The 11,106-nt window shown below is 36.2% G+C and overlaps 1 protein-coding gene across 1 annotated transcript; it reads left to right on the top strand.

Moving 5' to 3' along the window:
• Nucleotides 1-2,846: 2,846 nt before the first annotated feature.
• Nucleotides 2,847-10,313, top strand: LOC124968027 (olfactory receptor 7E24-like). The gene is made up of 2 exons (XM_047530423.1): nucleotides 2,847-2,901; nucleotides 9,331-10,313. Exons 1-2 carry the CDS (start codon nucleotides 2,847-2,849, stop codon nucleotides 10,311-10,313), a joined length of 1,038 nt encoding a protein of 345 aa, XP_047386379.1.
• The last annotated feature ends 793 nt before the right edge of the window (nucleotides 10,314-11,106 follow it).

The following is an 11,106-nucleotide window of genomic DNA, read 5'->3' as shown; positions in this document are numbered from 1 at the left end:
AGGTAGGGTGCAAAGTTTGTGCACATTAATTTGCTTAACTTCCTCATGAGTGTTTAAAGGTCCTTGGAGATGGGGCAACGTGGACCTATTTGACTAATTATGAGCTGTGTGCTTTGAGCTTCCATGGTTCTTTAAGAGTGAATGATCACCTGTGCCTCCAGCCTTTTCATTTGATGGTTCCTGTCCAGCGAGCTGCATATGTCTGTGTGCAGTCATTGTTGTCTGTATCAGAAGCTCCTGACACTGTATTCATATGAATGCTGTGTACACAGCTGGAGCCTTTACTGGGTACCAGGCATAGGTGGGTCCTGGGATGTGCACCTCTTGTACATGACCCAGTAAGTGCAGAGAGGGCCAGTAGAAGGACTATTGGAAGTATTGTTTCCTCTTCATGAGGAAAAACATCACAGTTTGGGGATCCAGGTGAGAGGATACAAATATGCAAAGTTCCAGCTTTGGGGAGTGAGAAATTTATGTTTCTGTTTAAGGTGGAGTTCTCAGAAATATGATTAAAAATTTGCTGTCCCTCCAGTAGTTTCTTTTCCTGTAGAAATTTCACCCAGAAGAGCACAAACGAATCTGTCTGAAGTGGTTCCTACGCAGTAGGAAGGATCATGATGGAGTTTATCAGAATGTGGCCAATGACAGAAACCTTCACATCCTGAACTGGTAGAGAGGCTTCCTAATTGCAGGTGCAGAACAACATGTTCTATGTGATTTCTTGCTTTATTTGTGCATCACCTGACTTTAGTTATGTACGCCCACTTTATTATTTTTTCATAGAAAATGATAATGTGACTTGAAAATGTAAGGTGGACTTCTTTGTTAGGTAGGAAAGAGTGAAGCTTTGTTTACCTTTGGTTGTCTGACAGGGCCCCTGGGCCTCAGGTTGGAGATTCCTGGCAGGCTGTCCCATCAATGAGCCAGCCAGCCATTCCTCTTTCCTGTCACTGCAGAAAGAGAGCCTTTCCCAGGTTGCTGCTCCTTGTGGGATTCCTGAGGTTCACAGGACAGAGCAGTGGGGGTGCCTGCACATGCATATGGAAGAACAGCCACAGGTCACAGGAGAGGTCACAGTAGGGAGGCTGAAGATCTTTCAGTGCTGATCATGCTCTTGGACCTCCTCCAGAACCTCCCTGAGCTCACTCCATGCTCCTCCAAGCTTGAAAATAGTCCTTTCAATCTCAAAGCAAACTTGAGGTCAGGGTTTGATCTCATTCCCATTCATAAAGCTGGAAATATTTTTTAAATGTGCCTGAGATTTATCAAGACATATGCTGAAAACATTCTGTCCTGTGGGTAAGCAATAACAATATTTACTGGATCAGACTCGGAGTCTGACATTTCAATTTTCAAACTTCCCAGCTGCTCTCTTTATCTGAGAGGTAGGGAGGGTTGTTTGACTCTCTCAGACTCAGCATTTTCATCTGAGTTTATTTCTATTTGGTAAAACTCTAGTGAGTCAATATAAAATGGAGAATGGATTCTCTTTTTGTGATTAATATGTGACATATCTTCTAGGTTGAGGCAAAATAAAACTTAGGTATTATCATTGTTATTACTAATGACAACGTTAAGTCTCATGCCACTCAGCTAATGCATGAAGTGACCTGAAGTCACCATTCTCCTAGCTCTCTAGGGGATGCTTTGTGTATGACCCTATAGGTGCATATGTTGTATATTTGGGAAGACTACCTCCCTATTTCATTTTGGATTCCACATAGTCTGGTTTTCTTGGCACAGGGGAGGCATCAAAAGCAAGTCTGTTGAATGTTTAAGTGATCCACCTATCTTTCCTAAGACTGGCCTAAATCCATTTGGTTCAGCACACTTGGCATTTCTGCACTTTTGTCCTTTTATGAATGTCTCATGGGAATAGAGGCAGGTTCACACAATGTCTTGCTTGTGTCCATCTCATGGTGATAAAGGCCTTTCATTTTTTAATGAATATCATCTTACATAGTCAGTTTTTAAAAGATCATGGCAGGGAGTTTCATGGGCTTGGGAAAAGGAACTAAGGGTTGAACTGAAGGGGTCACTCAAGGCTTCTGCTTTCCACAGGGCCACAATTCTGATTTCCACATCATTGCAGGCTCCAGGGTCCCTACACAATTGTTTTCCTCCAGCATTCATATTTCCCTACTCATGGAATATTTTACTAAAATCACAGTGATCAGCATTTGTTACGTTTCCCATTTCCCGTAGGTGCCACCCAAGTTGTAGAGATGCTCCTGTTGCTCCACTGAGAAATGTGAGCAGGAGGAAGGGGAGGGATACACACACATTCTGCACACACTGTCAGGTTAGTGATGCAGAACTGAATGTTGCTTTCTGACTCCAACCAGCGTACTCTCTCTTTTCCTGGAACAAAATAGAAGTATTCTCTACACAAGACCAAATATCTTCACAAATTATCATGGAGACAATATTACTAGCTAGGGTGCCACTGTTTTTTGGTTTCAAAAGTCATGATTAAGTGAATGTAGGTGTTACTTTCTTCTTCTTACAGAGCCATATGTATTGGTCATTAATAGTAAGATTGGACCTGCCTTTCAGTTGGAAATCAAACAACTACCCTCAGATAACCTATTATATAGAAGATTTTATTTGTGTAATGATGACAGGGGTCAAAAATTTTTGAATTGATTGCCATATAAATAACTTTCTGGTTAAATGATGTTCTGTCTACAGTTAATGCTTTGCATCATTTCCAGACTGAATGAAGGAGGTGAATGTACTTCACAGAGACTCATTTCAGGGTCAGTAGGAATTGTTTTGCAGACTACTAGATATAATTTGGGTACTCAGGCAAGTTTTTCAAAGGACAAGTGTTTATGGGTACATAAATGAACACTGATAAGGAAACTCCAACAGGAAATGACACCTCCCCTGTTCATGACAGTAAGTGTGTCTGGGAGACATTTTCTCAGGAGAATAGAATGAGGCAATGATGTTAAGAACTCAAATTTCTTAGGTGATTGTTCAGCTCTCTATCCAATGTTAGTCCTGAGACAAGTGTTATCCAATTAATATATTTTAAAATAGGTAGTGTGTAATATTGACTATAATAATATCTACTATCCATGGAACATGTTCTAAGTGCAGGATATCGTTAGATACTAAGGATATTGTTAGGTGTAAGAAAGGACCACCACACACTTCACAGGTATACATGCTGATTGAAGTGGTGTAAGTCAGACACCAGGTGGATGTAATAATGAGACACAACTACTAGATATGCAACTTGAAAACTTTTTTCTTTTACATAAGCATTGTATTACATGACATTTTATGTATATGTAAAATAAAGTGAATAGTAGTCTGTTCCTCAGATTGAACATCTGCTAATTATATTTCATTTCTTCTGCTCTTCTAACCCTTCCCCAACTCAATCCTACTTATTTATTTGTTGGTGAGTTCAGATGTACACATATTGAATGTCATAAATCTTAACTGTATAGTTTTCACAAACATACCCATAAAACTTACTGCTTTGAAGCATCAAACAAATCCCAATATTCCAAGAAAATTATCTCTGTCTCTTCCCAGGCAAATTTTTTCTCCCCCAGATGCAAGTTACTGTTGTTAATTTTTAAAACTAGCTTCATTTTCCGTGAAATCAGACACTATACATGATTGTAGATCAGCTTTCTCAGCACATGAAATTTTGGAGATTCAAGCAGGGTGTGTGCTTCAGTAACATGTTCCTTTATATTGCTGAGTAGCATTGCATTATATGGATACATGAAAATATGCTCATGAGTTCAGTCTTAAAAACCTTTTTTGTTCTTTCTTATTTGTACCATTGGGAATACCTGGCCTGTGGACATTTGTAAATGCCTATTCTACTTATTTTAATTTCTTACTAGTACTTTCATACTAATGACAGAGTTTTGCATTTTTTCTAGTTGCTCTTTGGATTGTGATATGCATCTTAACATATTACAATTTATTTAGAAGCAATATTGTATGAGTTTAATGAACACAAAATATTAAATATTATAAGACTGTTTTCTTCTATCTTTGTGCAGCTAGTAAACATGTTCTATCTATGGATTAAAAACTCCACAATATAGTGTATCACTGAATAATAATAGGTTTTGAAAACAAATGAAGTGAAGAAATGTGTTACAGTATGTTGAAGAGGATTTACAGTAAGTCAGGCAATTTAACGTTCCCATTTGTTTCACCCACAAGTTTTGCATCCTTGGTGACCATCACTTACACTTCTTATCCCTCTGGTATTCAACTGGTGATTGTCGGTCTTATACAATCCCCAGGATTAGTTTCTATTAGTGCATTGTAGTTATAGACTGGGGTTCTTTCTGATATAATTACACAAACATGGAATCTAATCTGCTCTAATCCCGTCCCCAGGACTTCACCTTTCCCTTCCCCCCTCCCTCTTCCTGTCTTCTTTTCTCTACTGGTCTTTCTTGTATTTATTTATGCTTTTCATAATTAGGGTTTTATCAATATACATGAAGGTCATCTTCACTGTGGAATAGTCATAGGTGTCCATAGAACAGTTTGGTCAATTTCATTTCACTTTTCCTCCATTTTCCACCCCTCCTCCCTGCCCTGACCCTCAATCACTTCTCTTCTGTACTGATCTCTACTGCATTTCCATAGGATTCCAACCCTTTCCCCTCCTATGTTGATCTAACTTCCACATATGAGAGTTTCTCCAGTGTTGTTCACAGGAAGAGTGCTGGACATTGTCAAATCCTTTTTCTGCACCTATTGAGATAAGCACATGATTCTTGTACTAATCTCCACTTACATGGTGTGCTACATTTATTGATTTGCATATGTTGAACAAACATGGCATCCCTGGAATGAACCCCATTGACTCATGTTATGCTATCTTCTTAGTGTGTTTCTTAATGCAGCTTATCAATATTTTGTTAAGAAGTTTTGCATCAGGTTTATTGGTCTGAAGTTTTCTTTCCTTGACTTTTCTGTCTGGTTTTGGTTTCAGGTTGATACTGGCTTTATAGGATGAATTTGAAAGTGTTCCCTCTTTTTCTATACCATGGAATAATTGGAGGAGAATGAGCATTATTTCATCTTGAAAGGTCTGGTAGAACATGGTTTAATATCCATCCATTACTGGTCTTTTCTTTGTTGGAAGGTTTAATTTGTTGCTTAAAATTATTTGCTTGATATTGGTTTATTCAAGTTTTGTATATCCTCCTGAATCAATTTGTTTTGGTGATATGTGTCTAGAAATCTTGTCAATATCTTTATAATTTTCCATACTATTGGAGTATCAATTTTCCAAATACTTTCTAATGGTCCTCTGAATTTCAGAAGTGTCTTTGATTTTATTTCCTTTTTTGTCACTTTAACTTTCTTGATTCAGGTCATCTCTTTCTTTCGGTTAGTTTGGCAAAGGGTTTATCAATCTTGTTTATGTTTTCAAAGAAACAACTCAGTTGCACTGATTCTTTATATTTTTTAATTATTTTTATTAATTTATTTTCAGATTTTAATTATTTTCTATCTTTTACTGAGTTTGGCATTAATTTTTTCTTCTTTTTCTAGGTTCTTTTATTATGATGTTAGGCTATATATTTGAAACTTTTCTATTTTTTAATGTAGAAACTCAGTGCTATGAACTTTCCTCTTAGAACTATCTTCATCCTTTCCCAACAATTTTCATATATTGTCTCTCGATTCTCATTTCTTCCTAAGAAGTTTTTATTTCTCCTCTGATTTCTTTATGGTCCATTTAATGTTAACAAATGTGTTATTTAATCTCCAGGTGGTAACATGTTTTCTGCATTTTATATTGTCATTGAATTCTACATTAATTCCATTATGAAATGATAAAATTCAAGAAATTATATTCTTTTTTTGTAGCTACTAAGATTTGCTTTGTTCCCTAAAACTGAATGTTTTAGAAACTCTTTCATGTGCCACTAAGAAGAATATGAATTCAGCTTTTGATGGATGAAATATTCTACAGCTCCTGCTTAAGTCCATTTGACTAGTGGTGATATTAATTCTGTGCAGTCTTTACTTAGTTTATGTCTAGATGACCTGACAGAGAAAGGGATGTTGAAATGACACAGTATTGCACTGTTGTGTCTTTCTTCATATTGAGAAGGTTTGTTTTGTGCATGTATTGCAAGTTCACTGATGTACCAGTCATGAAGGTTTATGTTCATTATATCTTGTTGGTGGATGATCTCCTTATTAACTATGAAGAGACTTATTTTTTCTCTTGCAGTTATTTTGCTTGAAGTCTACTTTGGTAGGTGAGTAGCTCCTTCTGCTTCCTTTAGGTTTCCATTTGCAAGATGTATATTTTTCCATTCTTTCACCTTGCTTATTTGGATGTCTTTTCCTATGAAGCAAGTTTATAAAACAAGTTTCTTATGGCCTTATATTTAATGTAATCTATCAGCCTCTGTCTTTTGATTGGAGAGTTTAGAGCATTATATCAACATTATATAACAAATGATTATTATTTCCTGCCATTTTGCCTTATATCTAATTCTTAATTCAGACTTGATTCTTCTTTAATTGACTTTTAGTGTGATTCATTCGTATACCCATCTGTATTTAATTTTTATTTTTCTGCATGAAATATTTCATTGACTCTGTAGAGCTGCTTCAGTGGTTAGGAATTCTTTTAGCTCCTCTTTATCATAGAAGTTTTTAATTCAACTACAATTCCAAATGATAGTTTTGCTGGATATTGTAATCTTGGTAGGTGCCCATTTTCTTTTGGGTGTGTTAAATATTTTTTCAAGTCCTCTTGACTTTTAAGGTCTTGATTGAGAAATCATTTGATTTCTGAATTGTCTTAACTCTAAATGTGATATGCCATTTTTCCTTGAGGCCTTTCAAATTCTCTCCTCATATAGATTAGGCATTTTCATCATAATGTGTCTAGCGGAGAATCCTTTTTGGTCTTGTCTATGAGGGGTTCTATATGCATCTTGTTTTTGGAATTCTATATCGTTACCAAGATTGGAAAAATTTCTGATATTATTTCAGTTAAAACATCATATATTTCTTTATTTTGTATTTTGGAGCCTTCATCTACACCAATGATTCTTAGATTTGTTTTCTTAATGTCATTCCAGATTTCTTGAATAATCTGGTCATGATATCATAACAATTTTTCTTTATTGTTGAGATTATTCTTAAGATTTCAAACATTGGGGCTGGGGAGATAGCTTAGTCGGTAGAGTGCTTGCCTTGTAAGCACAAAGCCCTGGGTTTGATCGCCAGCACCCAAAAAAAAAAAAAAAAAAAAAGACTTCAAACATTGTGTTCGATGCCTGAGAGTTTGTCTTTAAAGGGGTCTAATCTATTATTGATGCTTTCCATTGAAATTTTTGTTTGATTTATTGAGTCATTTCGGCAATTTGTGTTTCATTCTGTTTCAGAATCTCCATCTCTTTATTGGAATGATCGTTGAGTTTCTATACTAAGTAAATTCCTTACATCTTCTTTTATCTTATTGAACATTTTAATGGTGAGCTCTCTAAATTTGAATTCTCTGACATTGCCTCCATTTTGATATCAATGGAAACAGGTCTTGATGTGTTTTGGGTTATTTGGGGTTGTTTCTTCAGTTACATTTTCATACTGCTTGTAGGTATACCTGTCTGCTAGGGTGATTATTGCTTCTCCTTTTATGCAAGGGATTATTTAGTGAACTTCTTTCTCTGAAGATCCCTAGGTTAGGCAAATATCCAGGTATCAATACCTTCACTCAATGTGCATCCTTGCTGTTGCCACTTTAAAAGAAGATATTGAACTCTCATTACAACAATCATTTCAGAACAAAACCTCATACTAATCAGCCTTAAGAAAAACAAGAACTGGATAATATTCTCCACACTTCCTGTAATCCAGGTATAAAATTGCACCTATGTTTATTTACTGGCTTTCAAGGTGCCCATTGTTATCCCTCTTGATCTTCTAGCACCTGCACAACAGAGCAAGTAGGCATCCTCTGCATAGAGGAGGGCTCTTAGAGAGGGATCCCAGGAATCTCAATCTCAAGTTTTTTAATGCTATTGATTGAACCCAAGGGTGCTTAACTACCAAGCCACATATCCAGGCCTTTTCTATATTTTATTAGAGACAGAGACTCATTTAGTTGCTTAGAGCCTCGCTAAGTTGCTGAGGCTATATTTGAACTCATGATCCTCCTGCCTCAGGCTTCCAAGTCACTGGGATTACAGTCATATACCACTGTGCATGGTTCTCAATCTCAAATTTTAAAAAATGTCTTCTAGCAACTTTACAAGGTCAGTAATTATTATTACTGTTTAACAGAAGAGGAAGTTTTCAGAAGTAATTATGTTACTGGTTGTTTTGCTCTGTTTTCTGTTGTCCCATTCGATCACAGTGAAACCTGACAGATACTTGACCATCTATTTACTTCACATAGCGGAAGTAAGAATATCTGTAAAACCACAGAACAGAATGAAGAAAAAAACAATGAAGAATTGTTTTGTGTAGTGGATATTTTAATGATCTGTGGGTTGATACAAAATATCAAAGTTTATACAAATATCAATTTAATATAATACAAAGAAGGAAATATTCTTTATTTAAATATAAGTCTCAAAATTTAAGCCATTCAAAGGTTTCTCTTAAGGTTTAAGATTTTAGAACTGTTTACAGGTAGTATACAAGATTGCTGCATTTGTGGTTCCCAATACCATTAATTATGTGCACTTACCAATATTTACCAAAATTTAAAATTTCTAAAATGCAAGGATGCTGGTTAATTTATATAAATTTTCAAGAATAAACTGAAAGACAAAAAGGAGGGGAAAATAGAAAAAAATCTAAAATAATGAGATCACTCGAAGATAATTAGCACATCATATTTTCTGATTATGATCTCTCACCCATGATTGAGTTGTCAGATAATTTAAAGTACACAGCACACACTACTTTCAACATGTTAAGCACATGAATTCATCCCAAGTTATAGAACCAAATAAGGCATATCAAATTGTTTCTGAATTTCCTTTTATTATTAAATAGGCTTATTAATAGTGCTTTCCTTAAAAGAAGGTCATTACTTATTCTTGATTTTTTTTCATAAAAGAGTATGCTATATTTAATTATGATCATGAACTTCTTTCTCCAATTATCCTGGACCTCTAACGTTGTTCAGATCAAAGTCTCTTAAGTGGATATGAAAGAGGGGTGAAAAATGCAGAAAGTGAAGGAAGAGTGTACAAAGATTGGGTGTTACACTTCTGAGAACCATTGTTGAAGCTGTCTAGTACTCAAGTGTGAATTATATTGTGAATACTTCCATTGAAATATATACAGACTGAGGGGTGCCAGTTACACATTTCTTTACTCTCACATTTTGTTATTTTGAAAGGTGTTCAAGCAATATAGAAGTACAAAATCTAACACATGTTTTAGAATTCAACCTGATGAGCCTCACAGAGGATCCAGACCTGCAGCCCATCCTCTCTGGACTGTTCCTGTCCATGTACCTGGTCACAGTGCTTGGGAACCTGCTCATCATCCTGGCTGTCAGCTCTGACTCCCACCTCCACACCCCCATGTACTTTTTCCTCTCAATCCTGTCTTTTGTGGACATTTGTTTCATTTCTACTACGGCTCCAAAGATGATTGTGGACATTCAAACTCAGAGTGGTGTGATCTCCTATGTGGGATGTTTGACACAAATGTCTCTATATGCCATTTTTGTTTGTATGGATGACATGATTCTGACTGTGATGGCCTATGACCGATTTGTGGCCATCTCTCACCCCCTGCATTACCAGGTCATTATGAACCCTTGCTTCTGTGGCTTTTTAACTTTGGTGTCATTTTTGCTGAGCCTTTTGGACTCCCAACTGCACAATTTGATGATTTTACAAATTACCAGCTTCAAAGATGTAGAAATTTCCAGTTTCTTCTGTGACCCTTCTCAACTTCTGAATCTTTCCTGTTCTGATATCTCCTCTGATAACATTGTCAAATATTTTTTTGCTGTCATATATGGCCTTTTCCCCATCTCAGGGATCATTTTCTCTTACTATAAAATAATTGCCTCCATTGTGAGGATCCCATCTTCAGGTGGGAAGTACAAAGCCTTCTCCACCTGTGGGTCTCACCTGGCAGTTGTTTGTTTGTTTTTTGGAACAGGTGTTGGTGTGTACCTGAGTTCAGCTGTACCCCGTTCTCCCAGAAAGGGTGCAGTGACCTCAGTGATGTACACTGTGGTCACCCCCATGCTAAACCCCTTCATCTACAGCCTGAGGAACAAGGATATTAAAAATGCACTTAGGAGACTCCACAGCAGAATTTTCTAATCTTAGTAACTGTGGTGTCCAGTTGCAATGTATCTTGGAAAATTCAGCAAAGCTAAACAATTTCCTGTTAATATGTTGCTTGGATAACTTAAATAGTTTTAATTTAATAATGATGTTTTATAGTGGAATGCTTTTAGCCTGTGTTGGGGATTTTTCACACAGGGATCAGGATTTCACTTTGTTAAGATGACAAACTTTTGAAATTTATGATGGTTAATTTTACAAGAAAGCAAATAAAAATAAATATCACTACATTATGCACTCAACAATGGTGAAATCTGTAACTTTGTGTTATTTACACATAGCATAATAAAGTGTATTCAAGAAGCTAACAAGTTTTAAAAGTGAAATTAAAAAGTTGCTGGGCACAGTGACACACACCTGTAATCCCATCAGCTCAGGTGGCTGAGGCAGGAGGATGAATAATTAAAAGCCAGCATCAGAAATTTATCAAGACCTTAAGCTATTTGTGGTACCCTGCCTCTAAGTAAAATATGGAATGGGCTAGGGATGTGACTCAGTGGTTAAGTGCCCTGGGTTCAAATCCTGGTACACACCCAAAAAATTTAATAATAGTGTTCTCTAGTTTTCATGGCAAAAATCCTTCAACAGTTTTGTTAGATTATTCCCAAAGTATTTTATCATTCTTCAGCTGTTGTGAATGGGATAGTTTTTCTAATTTCTTTTTCAGCAGATGAATCATTGGAGTATAGAAATGTGATTCATTTATGAGTGTTAATCTTGTGTCATGATATCTTCTGTTGGTATTTATTGATCTTGAAATTATAGGAAC

This window comes from Sciurus carolinensis, chromosome 17 (assembly GCF_902686445.1).
Source record: "Sciurus carolinensis chromosome 17, mSciCar1.2, whole genome shotgun sequence".
NCBI lineage: Eukaryota > Metazoa > Chordata > Mammalia > Rodentia > Sciuridae > Sciurus > Sciurus carolinensis.
The sequence above is the reverse complement of the archived record's forward strand: the minus strand, read 5'-3'. Positions and strand labels throughout refer to the sequence as shown.